Source organism: Pelophylax lessonae (assembly GCF_965119305.1).
Source record: "Pelophylax lessonae genome assembly, chromosome: 4".
Taxonomy (NCBI): Eukaryota; Metazoa; Chordata; class Amphibia; order Anura; family Ranidae; genus Pelophylax; species Pelophylax lessonae.
Window position 1 is genome coordinate 8,427,444 of NC_138771.1, and position 19,110 is coordinate 8,446,553.

The following is a 19,110-nucleotide window of genomic DNA, read 5'->3' on the forward strand; positions in this document are numbered from 1 at the left end:
ACCATATCCTACTATACTGCTATCTCCCTCTACTATACCGCCATATCCTACTATACTGCTATCTCCTTCTACTATACTACCGTATCCTACTATACTGCTATCTCCTTCTACAATACTACCATATCCTACTATACTGCTATTTCCTTCTACTATACTACCATATCCTACTATACTGCTATCTCCTTCTACTATACTACCGTATCCGACTATACTGCTATACCCTTCTACTATACTACCGTATCCTACTATACTGCTATACCCTTCTACTATACTACCGTATCCTACTATACTGCTATCTCCTTCTACTATACTTCCGTATCCTACTATACTACTATACCCTTCTACTATACTACCGTATCCTACTATACTGCTATCTCCTTCTACTATACTACCGTATTCTACTATACTGCTATCTCCTTCTACTATACCACCATATCCTACTATACTGCTACCTCCTTCTACTATACTACCGTATTCTACTATACTGCTATCTCCTTCTACTATACCACCATATCCTACTATACTGCTATCTCCCTCTACTATACTACCGTATCCTACTATACTGCTATACCCTTCTACTATACTACCGTATCCTACTATACTGCTATACCCTTCTACTATACTACCGTATCCTACTATACTGCTATCTCCTTCTACTATACTACTGTATCCTACTATACTGCTATCTCCTTCTACTATACTACCGTATCCTACTATACTGCTATCTCCTTCTACTATACTACCGTATCCTACTATACTGCTATCTCCTTCTACTATACTACCGTATCTGACTATACTGCTATACCCTTCTACTATACCACCATATCCTACTATACTGCTATACCCTTCTACTATACTACCGTATCCTACTATACTGCTATACCCTTCTACTATACTACCGTATCCTACTATACTGCTATCTCCTTCTACTATACCGCCATATCCTACTATACTGCTATCTCCTTCTACTATACTACCGTATCCTACTATACTGCTATACCCTTCTACTATACCACCATATCCTACTATACTGCTATCTCCCTCTACTATACCGCCATATCCTACTATACTGCTATCTCCTTCTACTATACTACCGTATCCTACTATACTGCTATCTCCTTCTACAATACTACCATATCCTACTATACTGCTATCTCCTTTTACTATACCACCATATCCTACTATACTGCTACCTCCTTCTACTATACTACCGTATTCTACTATACTGCTATCTCCTTCTACTATACCACCATATCCTACTATACTGCTATCTCCCTCTACTATACTACCATATCCTACTATACTGCTATCTCCTTCTACTATACTACCGTATCCTACTATACTGCTATCTCCTTCTACTATACTACCGTATCCGACTATACTGCTATACCCTTCTACTATACTACCGTATCCTACTATACTGCTATACCCTTCTACTATACTACCGTATCCTACTATACTGCTATCTCCTTCTACTATACTTCCGTATCCTACTATACTACTATACCCTTCTACTATACTACCGTATCCTACTATACTGCTATCTCCTTCTACTATACTACCGTATTCTACTATACTGCTATCTCCTTCTACTATACCACCATATCCTACTATACTGCTATCTCCTTCTACTATACTACCATATCCTACTATACTGCTATCTCCTTCTACTATACCACCATATCCTACTATACTGCTATACCCTTCTACTATACTACCATATCCTACTATACTACTATCTCCTTCTACTATACTACCGTATCCTACTATACTGCTATCTCCCTCTACTATACTACCGTATCCTACTATACTGCTATACCCTTCTACTATACTACCGTATCCTACTATACTGCTATACCCTTCTACTATACTACCGTATCCTACTATACTGCTATCTCCTTCTACTATACTAACGTATCCTACTATACTGCTATCTCCTTCTACTATACTACTGTATCCTACTATACTGCTATCTCCTTCTACTATACTACCGTATCCTACTATACTGCTATCTCCTTCTACTATACTACCGTATCCGACTATACTGCTATACCCTTCTACTATACCACCATATCCTACTATACTGCTATCTCCTTCTACTATACTACCGTATCCTACTATACTACTATACCCTTCTACTATACTACCGTATCCTACTATACTGCTATCTCCTTTTACTATACTACCATATCCTACTATACTGCTATCTCCTTCTACTATACTAACGTATCCTACTATACTGCTATCTCCTTCTACTATACCGCCATATCCTACTATACTGCTATCTCCTTCTACTATACTACCGTATCCTACTATACTGCTATCTCCTTCTACTATACCACCATATCCGACTATACTGCTATACCCTTCTACTATACCACCATATCCTACTATACTACTATACCCTTCTACTATACTACCGTATCCTACTATACCTTTCTACTATACTACCGTATCCTACTATACTGCTATACCCTTCTACTATACCACCATATCCTACTATACTGCTATCTCCTTCTACTATACTACCGTATCTTACTATACTGCTATACCTTTCTACTATACTACCGTATCCTACTATACTGCTATTTCCTTCTACTATACCACCATATCCTACTATACTGCTATCTCCTTCTACTATACTACCGTATCCTACTATACTGCTATACCCTTCTACTATACCACCATATCCTACTATACTACTATACCCTTCTACTATACCACCATATCTTACTATACTGCTATCTCCTTCTACTATACCACCATATCCTACTATACTACTATACCCTTCTACTATACTACCGTATCCTACTATACCTTTCTACTATACCACCATATCCTACTATACTGCTGTCTCCTTCTACTATACCACTGTGTCCGACTCTACTGCTATCTCCTTCTACTATACCACCATATCCTACTATACTGCTATACCCTTCTACTATACGACTATATCCTACTATACTACTTTATCCCACTATACCGTTCTACTATGCTACAATATCCTACTATACTACAGTATCCTACTATACTACTATATCCTACTATACCTGTTTACTATACTACAATATCCTTCTATACCTGTCTACTATACTACTATATTCCACTATACCCTTCTACTATACTACAATATCCTACTATACTCTTCTACTATGCTACCATATCATACTATACTGTAGTATCCTTCAATATCCTACTATACCTGTCTACTATACTACAATATCCCGCTATACCCTATACCAAAATACTACTATATCCTACTATACCCTTCTACTATACTATAATATCCGATTCCTACTACAGTATACTACTACACTCTTCCACTATACTACAGTATCCTGCTATACTACTATATCCTACTATACCACTCTACTTTACTAGAGTATCCTACTATACTACTATATCACTATATCCTACTATACCCTTCTTCCATACTACAACATCCTACTATACTACTACATTCTACTACACCCTTCTACTACACTACAGTATCCTGCTATACTACTATATCCTACTATACCCTTCTACTATATTTTTTAATTCTACTATACCTGTCTACTAATGTATTCTACAATATTCTTGTACAATACTACAGTATCCTACTATACACTTCTACTATACTACCGGATCCTACTACTCTGCTATATCCTAATGTACTCTTCTACTATACTACAATATCCCACTATACCCTTCAACTATACTACTATATCCTACTATACTCTTCTACTATACTACTATATCCTACTATACCCTTATACTAATATACAATATCCCACTGTATCCTTCAATTATACTACTATATCCTACTACACCCTTCTACTATACTACAGTATTCTACTATACTACTATAACGGAGTTCTAAGAATGTTATTATCTGTGAATGAACAAATTACCTCCAATCTGTGAACATAACATTTTTTGCTAGAAAAAAACATTAAAGTAAATATCTAAATCCATCGGTCCTTTGTATTCTTCTGAAATCTCGGTGATCTTTGTGTATTCCTTTCAGATCTGTGCAGTAATCCAGTGTGAGACTTCCTGTAATAAAGACCGCTCACTGCCCTCTCTCTCTCCTTGTGAAGGGGGCCTGGTCTTGTTACCGCCCACTCTTGCATTTTTCTGTAGGTAGTCTGTAGTGGGTGGAGCCTTCTGGGCCCCTCCCACAGCTCTGCTCTCTTTCCTTGTGAAGGGTGACTGGTCTGGTCTTGTCTTTTCTGCAGGCAACCTGTACTGGGTGGAGCTTGCTGCTCCCCTCCCACAACTCTGCTGTCTGTGTACAGCATGGTGATAAAATCACTGCGACTTTTACTATATAATATCTGGATTTGCTGCACTCAAATGGGTTTAAAGTTTATTCTTTCTGGCAATTGAGGAATATATTATAAATGAAAGTATTTGTTTCAGGGTTCGGCTTTAAACTAGAAAAAAAACATTAAACTGTCCCATGAACATTGGAAATCTGGCATTGAAATATTACATGTCACATTAAGAAAACCGCCTTCGGCATATGATAAACCTTTTATTCGCACTCTCATGGCTGATAAGCAATTCTGACCTTTGGTGCACTCTGATACAAATAGGCCTAATGGACGTCATGGTAACTTTTATCGTTGATATCAGTTTTTCACTTGTAATGTCTCTCACACCTTGACATTTTGTTAACATTTAAATACTTTTTCTTTAAATTCTGTGTTGAATCGCCAGCCAGCCTGGCTCCCCTAATTCCCTTCAGAGAATGCCATCAATTTCCAGCTCTGCAGCTCTGAGCTTATGCATGTGCACAGCATATGACTATAACCAGTCCTGAACGACCGGCACCAGAATATTCCACTCTGTATACTGGTGACATAAGCAGGCACAAGAGTTCAAAAATTACAACATACAATCAGCCCAAGAACTGCTAATGCCATTGGGAGATGGAGCCACTATGAAGTCACAAATTCCACTCCGCTTACATATAATATGATTTAGAGATTTTGTCTGGGGCATTGCTCAACCTCGGGACTAAGGGCGCATTCCCCAGGTCTTCTACTGAGTGCCCAGGGTCTTCTAATGAGTGCCCTGGCTCTTCTACTGTCTGCCCTGGCTCTTCTACTGAGTGCCCTGGGTCTTCTACTGAGTGCCCTGGCTCTTCTACTGAGTGCCCTGGCTCTTCTACTGAGTGCCCTGGCTCATCTACTGAGTGCCCTGGCTCTTCTACTGAGTGCCCTGGCTCTTCTACTGAGTGCCCTGGCTCTTCTACTGAGTGCCCTGGCTCTTCTACTGAGTTCCCCCGGATCTTCTACTGAGTGCCCTGGGTCTTTTACTGAGTGCCCCAGCTCTGCTACTGAGTGCCCTGGGTCTTCTACTGAGTGCCCTGGGTCTTCTACTGAGTGCCCTGGGTCTTCTACTGAGTGCCCCGGCTCTTCTACTGAGTGCCCCGGCTCTTCTACTGAGTGCCCTTTGTGTTATGCTGAGTGTCGGGGTCTGTTACTGAGTGCTCTGGGTCTTTTACTGAGTGCCCTGAGTCTTCTACTAAGTGCCCCAAATCTTCTACTGAATGCCCAGGTCTTCTACTGAGTGCTCTGGGTCTTCTACTTATTGCCCTGGGTTCTTTGTTGAGTGCCCCAGGTCTTCTGTTGAGTGCCCCGGGTCTTCTACTGAGTGCCCCGGCTCTTCTACTGAGTGCCCCGGCTCTTCTACTGAGTGCCCCGGCTCTTCTACTGAGTGCCCTTGGTGTTCTGCTGGGTATCGGGGTCTTTTACTGAGTGCCCTGGGTCTTTTACTGAGTGCCTCGGCTCTTCTACTGAGTGCCCCGGCTCTTCTACTGAGTGCCCTTGGTGTTATGCTGAGTGTCGGGGTCTGTTACTGAGTGCTCTGGGTCTTTTACTGAGTGCCCTGGGTCTTCTACTAAGTGCCCCAAATCTTCTACTGAATGCCCAGGTCTTCTACTGAGTGCTCTGGGTCTTCTACTTATTGCCCTGGGTTCTTTGTTGAGTGCCCCAGGTCTTCTGTTGAGTGCCCCGGGTCTTCTACTGAGTGCCCCGGGTCTTCTGTTGAGTGCCCCGGGTCTTCTGTTGAGTGCCCCAGGTCTTCTGCTGAGTGCCCCAGATCTTCTCCTGAGTGCCCCTGCTCTTCTGCTGAGTGCCCCTGCTCTTCTGCTGAGTGCCCCTGCTCTTCTGCTGAGTGCCCCTGCTCTTCTGCTGAGTGCCCCGACTCTTTTACTGAGTGCCCCGACTCTTTTACTGAGTGCCCCGGCTCTTTTACTGAGTGCCCTGGGTCTTGTACTGAGTGCCCTGGGTCTTGTACTGAGTGCCCCGACTCTTCTAATGAGTGCCCCGGCTCTTCTAATGAGTGCCCCAAATCTTCTACTGAGTGCCTCTTCTACTACGTTCCCCCGGATCTTCTGCTGAATGCCCCAGCTCTCCTTTAAAGAGGAAGTAAACCCTCCTCTGACACCTTTTACCTATAGGTAAGCCTATAATAAATCTTACCTATAGGTACTGTAAATATCTCCTAAACATGTACCGTTTAGGAGATATTTACCTTACATGCAGCCAGTGACGTCACTGGCGCATGCGCTCTGAAGGAACGGCCGCTGGTGCCGTTTCTTCAGAGCCCCGTGCCGTGACTGTCGGCTCCCGCGCCCGTGCGCGGGAGTGACGTCACCGCGGCTCCGGCCAATCAGATCCCCGGATGCCACGATCCCGGAAGACGGGCGACTGGACATGTCGCCCGTCCTACAGGTAAGCGGGCGGGACGGCGAGGGCTCGTTATAAGGTAAGTATTGCATAATGAGCTAGTATGCGATGCATACTAGCTCATTATGTGTTTCTCTTACAGGTTGCAAAAAAAAATGTTGAATGGGTTTACAACCTCTTTAACCACTTGCCGACCGCCGCACGACTATTTACTGCGGCGGTCAGCCCCTCACAGGCTGAGTGACCTAGGTCTACGTCGCTAGCCTGTGAGGGTCTAGGGAGCGAGCGCGGGCCCCCGGAGGCGCGCTCCCGCTCCCGAGTGGTTACGGACCCCTCCGCGCGTGTGACCGGTGGATCCGATGTCCGCCGGTCACTCGGCGATCATCGGGGGAGAGGGAGAATGTCAGGCGGCTAGTGTAAACAAGCCGCCTGTCATTCTCCCCGGTGTATGAATGATGATCATACGGTTCTACTATGTATGACCGTTGATCACTGTTCATACATCTGAAGCCACAGCCAATCACAGTTAGAATCACGCCCCTAGGGACACACATAGCCCCTCCCTCTCAAAAAAGTTAACCCCTTCACTGCCAGTGTAATTTTACAGTAACAGTGCATATATATAGCACTGATTACTGTAGAAATGTCACTGGTAACCCCAAAAGTGTCAAAAATGTCAGTCAAGGATCCGATCTGTCCGCCGCAATGTCGCAGTACCGTAAAAAAAATCGCAGATCGCCGCCATTATGCGTTAAAAAAAAAACAACAAAAATGACAAAAATCTTTCCCTTTGTTAGTAAACGCGATAACTTTTGCGCAAACCAATCAAAATACGCTTTTTGCGATTTTTTTTTACCAAACATATGTAGAATAAAACAAATTGGCCGAAAATGTTAAAAAATTTTGATTTTTAAATTTTTTTTGGGGGGGAATTTCATAGAAAAAAATGTGAAAAATATTGTTATTTTTGCAAAATTGACGCTTTTTTTTGTTTATAGCGCATGATCAAAAAATCGCACAGGTGATCAAATACCACTAAAATAAAGCTCTGTTTGTGGGAAAAAAAGGACGTCAAATTAGTTTGGGTACAGCGTCGCATGACCGCGCAATTGTCCGTTAAAGTCACGCAGTGCCGAATCGCAAAATACCCCCTGGTCTTTTAGCAGCCAAATCCTCCGGGGCTTAAGTAGTTAAGATTTGAAGATAATACTTTTCATGCATACTGATTTGAAACATGGTATCATTATATCTACTTTTCCATCCATCAATTATTTATTTGGTCATCATAATGTGGCATTACAGTTTTTTGTTCAGTTAAAAGCATTATAACAAAGTGGTCATCATGGTATCATACCAGCCCCTCAACATTTTACCACTCACAAATGCGCTTCTGGAGGAATGGTCAAACATTCCCATAGACACTCCTAAACCTTGTGGACGGCCTTCCCAGAAGAGTTGAAGCTGTTATAGCTGCAAAGGGCGGAGCCAACTCAATATTAAACCCTACGGATTAAGACTGGGATGCCATTAAATTTCATGTGTGTGTAAAGGCAGGCGTCCCAATACTTTTGGTAATAGAGTGTATGTTACACTTTTTGGTTGCATTGAGGTTTCTGTTCCTCTCTTCTCTTCATCCAGTATTGGTTCTTCTGTAACAGGCATGTGTAGTCAAAAGCCTTGATTATTCAGGTATCAGAATCTGTTCTGTCCCACAACTAGCCATGAAATTCAATCCTGACCTGGAAAATACCAGATGCAGTCTGAAGGTTTGGATCGGATTGGTAGTTTTGAAATAATTGCAAATACTTTTTTAGGACAGATGTTTTGAAACTTAAAGACTTCAACTCTTATAGTATGATATTATCCCCCGAGCTCGGCCTACTGACCTATTCTTCTCTTTCCTTTCTTCCAGCGCTTTAATCTTGTCCAACATCCTGCTGTCCGCCAATGGAGAATGGGAATGCAGCGTGTCTACGGAGTACGGCAACGTCAGCAAAAAGGTGGAGCTGGTCGTTCTGGAGACCTCAGCATCCTACTGTCCGTCCGACAGGGTGACCAACAACAGAGGGGAGTTCAGGTAGGTGTTTCGTTCATTGTCAATAAAAGCGCAAAATGAAAGTCTTGAGCTTTCCAAGATTCTTTAATTGTTTAACTGGTGACATGAAGAAAAGCAAAGGACAGCCAACATGTTTCGGGGAGCCACAAAATCCCTCTTTATCAGGGCTGGAAGGAAAAGCAAAATGATATAAATTTGAAAGTACTCTTGAGCAGACTGAGCATATTACCCACTTGACCTCCGGAAGATTTACTCCCCTTTATGACTAGCCATTTTTTGCTATACGACACTAAGTTACTGTGACAAACTCACTCAGGACAGGGGCTTTTGGAGGGGACTGCAGGCTAGCCTCTTGCCTACTGACTATGGACCCTGGCTTGTGAGGGAACACTGCTCTTTGTGAGGTGTATGCTGGGGGGACCCTTGGAGTAATTTTACTTTGGATTCAAGTCCACATCTACCCAAGACACACAGACTCTGGGACTCTAGGCCTAGGATCCATGTTAAAGGCCTAGCTGCCTATTGCCAATAGGAGACTGCTCCGAACAGCCAGGCTCATGGCAGATGCTCAACCACCTGTCTTCCACACATTGTTGATTATGCTGATTAACTCACCTATTGTCTACTGTGGGGATGTTTTTACACTTATAATAATGTGTATTGTACTTCATGAGCTCAAAGGCAGCAAGTCTGCTAGTTAATTAACTCAAGTTACTTAAATCACTGTCATCTATTAGTTGCTAGTGGGAAAGTAGAATACTGTTTGTGTTGGTTGTTCTTTAGATATGGTAACTATATTTCCATACACAATTTCATCTACATATGATAATGTAATCAGGCACCTGACCTGGTGGGGTATATATTCAGTGTGAGTTTGTTTAATAAATGTTCCAGATCTTATACAAGCTATTCTCAGTTAGTTTTGTATGGGAACGGCTAGAATATCTGATATCTATGTTCAAGACTGAATGAAGCGGTATTCTGACGGAAGCACACAAGCGCATTGTGGGGTAACGGTTCCGTTACAGTTACTTTAACTGGCAATTGCGCGGTCATGCAAAGCTGTACCCAAACGAAATGTATGTCCTTTTTTCCCACAAATAGAGCTTTCTTTTAACCACTTAAGCCCCGGAAGATTTTACCCCCTTCCTGACCAGGGGGTTTTTTGCGATTTTTTACTGCGTGACTTTAACGGACAATTGCGCGGTCGTGCGACGCTGTACCCAAACGAATTTGACGTCCTTTTTTTCCCACAAACAGAGCTTTCTTTTGGTGGTATTTGATCACCTGTGCATTTTTTTGATCATGCGCTATAAACAAAAAAAGAGCATAATTTTTGCAAAAATAACAATATTTTTCACATTTATTTATATGAAATTCCCCCCCAAAAAAATGTAAAAATCAAAATTTTTTAACATTTTCGGCCAAATTGTTTTACGCTACCTATGTTTGGTAAAAAAAATCGCAAAAAGCGTATTTTGATTGGTTTGCGCAAAAGTTATCGCGTTTACTAACAAAGGGAAAGATTTTTGTCATTTTTGGTGTTTTTTTTTTAACGAGTAATGGCGGCGATCTGCGATTTTTTTTGCGGTACTGCGACATTGCGGCGGACAGATCGGACCCTTGACTGACATTTTTGACACTTTTGGGGGTACCAGTGACATTACTGCAGTAATCAGTGCTATATATATGCACTGTTACTGCAAAAATGACACTGGCAGGGAAGGGGTTAACTGTATTGGACAGGGAGGGGTTAAGTGTGTCCTAGGGGCGTGATTCTTACTGTGCAGGGACATGTCTCCTAGTGTAAAAACAAAGATCAACCGTTCTACATAGTAGAACCGTCTGATCTTCATTTTTACACAGGGGAGAATAACAGGCGGCTTGTTTACATAAGCCACTCTGCCTTTCTCCCGCTGTACCGGCGATCGTACTGTGACCGGCGGACATCGGGTCCGCCGGTCACACGCCCGCACTCCTCTGTGAACGACCCGAGGCGGGCGCGCGCCTCAGCGGGCGCACGCTCGCCCGCTATTGGCTCTAAAAGGAGTGACAGGCGAGTGACGTTAAAAAAAGTCACTCTGCCTGGCCGGGGCTGACCGCCGCAGTAAATTTACTTGCGGCGGTCGGCAAGTAGTTAATGGTATTTGATCACTAAAGGGGGGTTTTTTTGCCTCATAAAAAAAAAAAAAAACCTGACAATTTTCAAAAAAAAAAAGAAAGCTTTTTTCCCCCTTACTGCTATAAAATATATCCAATTAAAAAAATGTAAAAATCTGATTTTGTTTTAAATTTAGGCCAATATGTATCATGCTACATATTTTAAAATAAATTCCAATAAGTGTATACTGTATATGCTGGAATATTTATTTATTTATTTTTTATATTAGTAATGGCGGCGATCAGCGACTTATAGCGGGACTGCGATATTGTGGCAGACAGTCTGACATTAAGAAAACACATAATATATTCCCGGTCTCCACGAGGGGAGGGAAGGGAAAGGGGAAGAGGGTGAAAAGGGACACGGGGAGACACTGGAAAATGGAGATTTGAAATGTGCCCAAAAGTTAAATGCTAAATATCATGACTAAAAACAATGTGTTTTTATTTGTTACATACAAAGCTTAAAAAGCAAAACATATGTTTCCCATAAAAAATATCATGTTGCGCATATCACCATACCGTACAGGATTCTAAGTATTGGGTAATCCCACAAAGGTTAGGATCGACGTGTTTCGCCTGAAGTAGGGGCTTCTTCAGGATCCAAATTTTCAATATGTATAAACTTTATAGTAGGTAAGCAATATAAGGAAAATATCAGTTTCCAATATATCCAAGCAAACAACTATTACATATGCAAATTACAATGCACCAAAGACGAGGGAAAGACTAAAAGACAGGTAATCCTGGAAAAAGAAAAGAAAAAAAAAGGAGGGGGGGGTGCAGGGGACCATTCTGGGTCAGTATATTGGGGGGACAGAAGGCTAAAGGGAAAATGTGTCTAGTCATAGGACTTACCTTTAAGACATCATCCACAAAAAAATGTGTACAAAAGGGTGTAATCAGGGGCTGAATGGCAACTTTCGGCCCAGGGGGAAAGTACAAATCAGAGGCCCATGGTGCAGCGATTCGGCCCCCTTCCCACTCTCCCCGGCCTCCTCCTGACCCCCATTCCAGGCTGAAGCTCCACTCCAGGTTCTCTCTACTCACTGGTTGAATTTGGGTTTCTGACCTGGCCAGCAGGGGGCGGTTGGGGATGGAGGAGAGTCTCCAGTGGGGCATGGAACCAACCTCTGCTTAGACACAGTTTACATCATCCATGTTGGGAAAGGGGGGGGGGGGCTGTGCTCTGTCCTTGTCTTCAACCCCCACTCAGTAGATCAGCAGCAGGGATTTTTTACTTCTCTTCCCCAGAAAACCATCGGCATGTCTGGCAGAAGCAGTGCAGCCTTTATACAGGGCATCAGAATGGCCAAGAGGGCAATTGCCCCCTGGCCCAGTCCTCCCCTGGGTGTAATGTCAGCATCTATCCTAGAGGAGATAGAAGCTTCTGATCTAAGATCAAACATCAATCTATAGTATTGGATCTGATTAGAATATTAGGAATGTAGGTGAGGTCGCCTCTAACAATGTAGGTATCCAGTGAACATAAATAATGAGCCAAAAATATAAAAGTGAAGTGTTAATACAAATAGGGGCCACAATGTACAACAACGAAATTGCTCCTAATGAATACCAATTATCACGTTAGTCTGTATATATATATCCACAAAGTAGAAATATACGAAGAGAGGATGTAAAAATAGTAAAAAGTAATCACATTAATCACATTAAACTTACCAAAATTAAAAAAGTGCACACCGCAGGAATAAGGTGAATGAAGTCTCACAATCAGCCCATACAGGAGCATCCAGAGTCAAACATATGCAGTATGTTTTGCTATCTCAATCTTTGAATGCAACAAATAAACGCATTGTTTTTAGTGTTTGACTTTTGGGCACATTCAAAATCTCCATTTTCCAGTGTCTCCCCGTTTTCCCTTCTCCCCCTCTTCCCCTTTCCCTTCCCTACCCCTTGGGGAGACCCGGAATTTATTATGTGTTTTCCTATTTAACCAGGGGACTGTGCCAGAGTTTAACATACAGGTGTCCCCCCCACCCAATATTCTCACAGTCTGACACTAACTGACACTTTGTGGGAACCAGTGACATTAATACAGTAATCAGTGCTAAAAATATGCAGTCACTGTACTAATGACACTGGCAGGGAAGGGGTTAACACCAGGGCAGGGATCTCCAAACTTTTCAACCAAAGGGCAATTTTTCAGTTCTTCAGACTTTGGGTAGGCCGGATTGTGGCCATTGGGGGTAGAAAATATGCTGGGCCTCATCAGTGAGGGTAAACATTACCGCAGGGTTGGTGGTCAGTAGGAGGGGGAATAGTGCCCCATCATTGGTGTCAGTGGGAGGAATAGTGCCCCATCATTGGTATCAGTGGGAGGAATAGTGTCCCATCATTGGTATCAGTGGGAGGAATAGTGTCCCATCATTGGTGTCAGTGGGAGGAATAGTGTCCCATCATTGGTGTCAGTCGGAGGAATAGTGCACCATCATTGGTGTTAGTGGGAGGAATAGTGCCCCATCATAGGTGTCAGTGGGAGGAATAGTGCCCCATCATTGGTGTCAGTGGGAGGAATAGTGCCCCATCATTGGTGTCAGTGGGAGGAATAGTGCCCCATCATTGGTGTCAGTGGGAGGAATAGTACCCCATCATTGGTGTCAGTGGGAGGAATAGTGCCCCATCATTGGTATCAGTGGGAGGAATATTCCCCATCATTGGTGTCAGTGGGAGGAATAGTGCCCCATCATTGGTGTCAGTGGGAGGAATAGTGCCCCATCATTGGTGTCAGTGGGAGGAATAGTGCCCCATCATTGGTATCAGTGGGAGGAATAGTGCCCCATCATTGGTGTCAGTGGGAGGAATAGTGCTCCATCATTGGTGTCAGTGGAAGGAATAGTGCCCCATCATTGGTGTCAGTGGGAGGAATAGTGTCCCATCATTGGTATCAGTGGGAGGAATAATACCCCATCATTGGTGTCAGTGGGAGGAATAGTGCCCCATCATTGGTGTCAGTGGGAGGAATAGTGTCCCATCATTGGTATCAGTGGGAGGAATAGTGCCCCATCATTGGTGTCAGTGGGAAATTAACCACTTTAGAACCGGAAGGATTTGCCCCCTTCCTGACCAGGCCATTTTTTGCGATTCGGCACTGCGTTACTTTAATGGACAATTGTGTGGTCGTGGGACGCTGTACCCAAATAAAATTGACGTCCTTTTTTTCCCACAAACAGAGATTTCTTTTGGTGGTATTTGATCACCTGTGCGATTTTTATTTTTTGCGCTATAAACAAAAAAAGAGCGACAATTTTGAAAAAAAACAAAACAATATTTTTCACATTCTGCTATATAACATTCTCAAAAAAAAAAAAAAATTAAAAAATCAAATTTTTTTAACATTTTAGGCCAATTTGTTTTCTGCTACATATTTTTGTTAAAATATGGGAGGTCTGTGTCCCCATTGAGGAGATGTCCCTTAACTTCCTGTCTCATAGCCGCAACAGGAAGTGAGGGAATCCCTGGTTGTCACCAGAACTAGTGTCCCCATTGGAAGATTTCTCTTTCCCCTTTGGGATTTTCGTTCAGTCTTGGTAAACAGGAGACATAGAGAGAGTCAATCTTCCTAACTGGGGCACAGACAGTAACAATAACCTGTCAGGGGTGCAAATCCCTCCCCACTCCATCCAATACTCCAAAAAAAAAAAGTTTTGTCTTCAGTTATACTTTAATCTTGAAAATACATCAAACCCCCTCATTGCAGGAAGAACCAATCACAGTGCCCTCCTCCCCTCCCCCACATTGGATTATATTTATTACTAACTTTGCGGTGGGCTGTCATTGTCTGACCTTTTATGGCGTATTTATTAATGATGTATACTTGCATTGTGCACAAATATAAACTGCGAAGCGCGCTCCTCCGGGAAGCCGGCGATGGTTGGCGTCCTCGCGGTGATGGAATTCTGACTTTGCCCAACTTGTCAGAACCCGTTCATCTATAATGCCGTATTTATTAAACTGCAAATAACTGAATAAATTAACCAGTTCTAGACCGGAAGGATTTGCCCCCTTAATGACCAGGCCATTTATTTGCTATTCTCCACTGCGTTATCTTAACTCACAATTGCGCGGTCGTGCGACGCTGTACCCAAATAAAATCGAGGTCCTTTTTTTCCCCACAAATAGAGCTTTCTTTTGGTGATATTTAATCACCTGTGCGATTTTTTTTTTTTTTTTTTGCGCTATGAACAAAAAAAGAGCAACAATTCTGAAAATCAATATTTTTCATTTTCTGCTATATAACATTCCCAAAAAAAAAAAAATATTTTCATCATTTTAGGCCAATATGTATTCTGCTGCATATTTTTGGTAAATATAAAAAAAAAAATCGCAAATAAGCGTATTTTAATTGGTTTGTGCAAAATTTATCACTTCTACAACCTACATGAAAAATGTATGTCATTTTTATTTATTTATTTATTTTTACTAGTAATGGCGGCGATCTGCAATTTTTAGCAGAACTGCGACATTGCGGCGGACAGATCGGACACCTAACTGACATTTTTGGGGGGACCAGTGACATTAATACAGTAATCAGTGCTAAAAATTTGCACTGTCACTGTACTAATGACACTGGCAGGAAAGGGGTTAAAACCTAGGGGTGATCGAAGGGTTAAGTCCCCGTTCACACTGGGGCGACCTGGTCGCCTCACAGGTCGCCGTAGGTCGCCTTCCATAGAGAAGCTGTGGACCCGTTCTAATGGGAGCGACACAAGTCGCTCCGACTTAGAAAAAGGGTCCGGAGCTTCTTTGGGGCGACCCGGAGCGACCTGCATAGACTTCAATGTTATGAAGTCCGTGCCGGCCGCTCCGAGGTCCCGGTGCGAGCAGCGCGCCGCGACCTGTGAGGTCGCCCCGGGAAGTCGGATCGCCCCAGTGTGAACGGGGCCTTAGTGTGTGGGGTGTAGCTTTTTGTTTTGTTTTTTGTTTTTTTTGTTTACAAACTTTTATTCAGGGTAAAAAAGGCAGTACAATTAGATCTGGAACAAAACATTTTACCCTTGAGAAAGTCACGTGTTTTGTTGTGACGCAACGCGTCGGTAGAAGGCGGGTGACGTCACTTCCGGTTTACAGCCGAGACCGGAAGCATCGGTCAGACATCGCATCTGCGGCTTGTTTTGGTTTCCTGCTCGTTTTTTATTGCTATACTGTAAGTGCTTTATGACTTTTTATTCATTAAACTTTGCTATGAGATCCCCCTCTTGTCTTTGGGATGAGTGACTGACATAGGAACAAGCCAGAACACAGAGCTGTAATCACTCCATAGAAGGAGAAGGAAGGAGAGGGAACATCCACCAAGGATACTATTTACCAAGGATCTGATGAGCCCCTCCACATCCCAAAGCCCCCATACCATTGGATAACTTCCTGATGTTCCTTATGGTGATTTAACCTCCCTGGCGGTATGATTCTTTTGGATTTTAGGTGCTGAAAGCGGTACCATTATTTTAGGTGCTGAAAGCATGTAATTCTTGTGAATGAGCAGCCCAAACCAACTGTATACATTTATTATACATATTATATATATATATATAATGTATACAGTTGGTTTGGGCTGCTCATTCACAAGAATTACGTGTATATATATATATAATATGTGTGTGTGTGTATATATATATGTATATGTGTATATATATACGTATATATATATATATACTGTATATATATGTATATATATATATATACATATATTTACATAAAAAGTACAGTAAAACTGCAGGAAAGGGCACTGGGGGGTAATGTAATGTGATTTTATTTTATTTTGAATTGTATCAGTGTGTTTGGTGCATTTTACATTCGAATTTGCCGCCGGTTCCACCCCCCGGCGGACGTCACGTCGCCGGAGACGGAAGCCGGGGCTCGCAGACGATCGGGAGGAAGCTCCGCCGCCGCACATCGCTCGCAGTCTTCGCTGGATCCCGGAGAAAAGGTAAGTAAAACCTCCTCCAGCATCCAGCGATCTTCTTAGCGCTACCCTGAGTGTGACTCGGGGTTACCGCTTTTGGCACTAAAATCTTACCCCGAGTCACACTCGGGAATACCGCTAGGAAGGTTAATACACCAAAACCCTCATTTGAGTGTTAATGGAGGTGAGCAGCCAATGCACTCGATTTGGGATATAGCTCACGAATAATCGCACATGATTGTCACTAGATGTGATTCTGTACATATTCACCGAACCACTTATGAACTTTTCACCATTATCTTTATTTTGTGATAATTAGTTTGTGCATATTGCACAAGAACTCTTCTCTTCAGTTAACTTGCTGTTAGCAGATTACAGCGATCTATTTGCCTATGTTCTTTCAGCACTTTTATCTTATTGATTGATTCACTGATCACTTTATTTATTACCAGCACTACAGCACTTTTTTTGTGAATTTTTTTGTGAATATTTGTATTATACACAAGTGTATATTTTGTATATTTTGGATATTTTCTACCCACATTGTCATTTTTTTACATCTATTATCTCCCTATTTTGGGACATCCTTCACATCATTGATTTTCTTTTCTCATTTCTTATTTCCGTGGCCTACCATTTCAGAAATTGAGCGCTGATTTTCCCTTCCCTTCATCCCTTAATACAATTAGATGAATACAATTACATTGATGTAGTTTGACATAATAAAACAAAATGGAAAGATCAAAAGCATTAATGGGTAAGGCATCAACTCATGAATATATGGTGATATCAGTGCTGTATTTTGGCCTAGGCCGACAAGGCCCAGGCCTAGGGTGGCACTTTGCAGGGGGGCAGCAAAATAGCCTCCATCTGAGACTCTATTGGCCACTGGTTGCTAGAGCCGCCTGCCGTCTAGCAACCAGTGACGTCACACCTTCTGCACTCCCGTCCCCCCACTCGGCAGTGGGGAAGTCGATGCAGCGGGCAGGCGGCTCTGATTGCCGCCTGACACCCGCGATCTCTACCCGCTGAGAGAGAAGAACGGTCGGATGTTGTAAACACAGCTGACCTTCTATATAGGAACACAGGTCTCTGTGATCATTTCACAAGCCACGCCCCCCCCCCACAGTTAGAAACACACCCCTAGGTACACATTTAACCCCTTGATCACTTACTGTGTTAACCTCTTCCTTGCCAGTGTCATTATTACAGTAACAGCGCATATTTTTAGCACTGATTACTGTAGTAATGTCCCTGGTACCCCCAAAAGTGTCAAAAATGTCAGTCAAGGGTCCGATCTGTCCGCCGCAATGTCGCAGTCCCGCAAAAAAAATCGCAGATCGCCGCCATTACTAGTAAAAAATAAAGAAAACAATAAAAATTACATAAATCTTTCCCATAGTTAGTAGATGCGATAACTTTTGCGCAAACCAATTGATTTTTTTTTTTACCAAAAATATGTAGCAGAAAACAAATTGTCCTAAAATGTTAAAAAATTTAGATTTTTTGGATTTTTTTAATGGGAATGTTCTATAGCAGAATGTGAAAAATATTGTTTTTTTTTTTCAATATTGTCGCTCCTTTTTTGTTTATAGCACAAAATATAAAAATCGCAGAGGTGATCAAATACCACCAAAAGAAAGTTCTATTTGTGGGGAAAAACAGGGCCTGGTTATTAAGGGGGCAAATCCATCCAGTCTTAAAGTGGCTAATCGCGGCGTCTCCAAATAATAGGGATCTAGTGTATCTACGAAGATTGGTGATACTATCAATCCAACCTTCTGTGGAATATATAGAGTTACATTCTCACTCCCGTTTCAGCAGTAGTTTTTTTTTTTTTTTTAAGGCAGTCTGTTGTGGGTGGGGCCTGATGGTCTCCTCCCACAGCTTTGCACTCTCCCCTTATGCAGGGTGACTGGTTTTCTAGTTTTCTGCTGGCACCCTGTTATGGGCGGGGCTTGATGGTCTCCTCCCACAGCTTTGAACTCTCCCCTTATGCAGGGTGACTGGTTTTGTAGTTTTCTGCTGGTACCCTGTCATGGGCGGGGCTTGATGGTCTCCTCCCACAGCTTTGAACTCTCCCCTTATGCAGGGTGACTGGTTTTGTAGTTTTCTGCTGGTACCCTGTCATGGGTGGGGCCTGATGGTCTCCTCCCACAGCTTTGCACTCTCCCCTTATGCAGGGTGACTGGTTTTGTAGTTTTCTGCTGGCACCCTGTCATGGGTGGGGCCTGATGGTCTCCTCCCACAGCTTTGCACCCTCCCTTATGCAGGGTGACTGGTTTTGTAGTTTT

At 42.7% G+C, this 19,110-nt stretch overlaps 1 protein-coding gene across 1 annotated transcript in view; it reads left to right on the plus strand.

Annotated features, from left to right (window-relative positions):
- ADGRA2 (adhesion G protein-coupled receptor A2) overlaps window positions 1-19,110 on the plus strand; it is a 342,184-nt gene that overhangs the window by 280,961 nt on the left and 42,113 nt on the right. Inside the window, exon 8 of the mRNA XM_082255622.1 lies at window positions 8,593-8,757. Coding sequence (XP_082111748.1) covers window positions 8,593-8,757 — 165 coding nt within the window. The remainder of the gene's footprint in view (window positions 1-8,592; window positions 8,758-19,110) is intronic.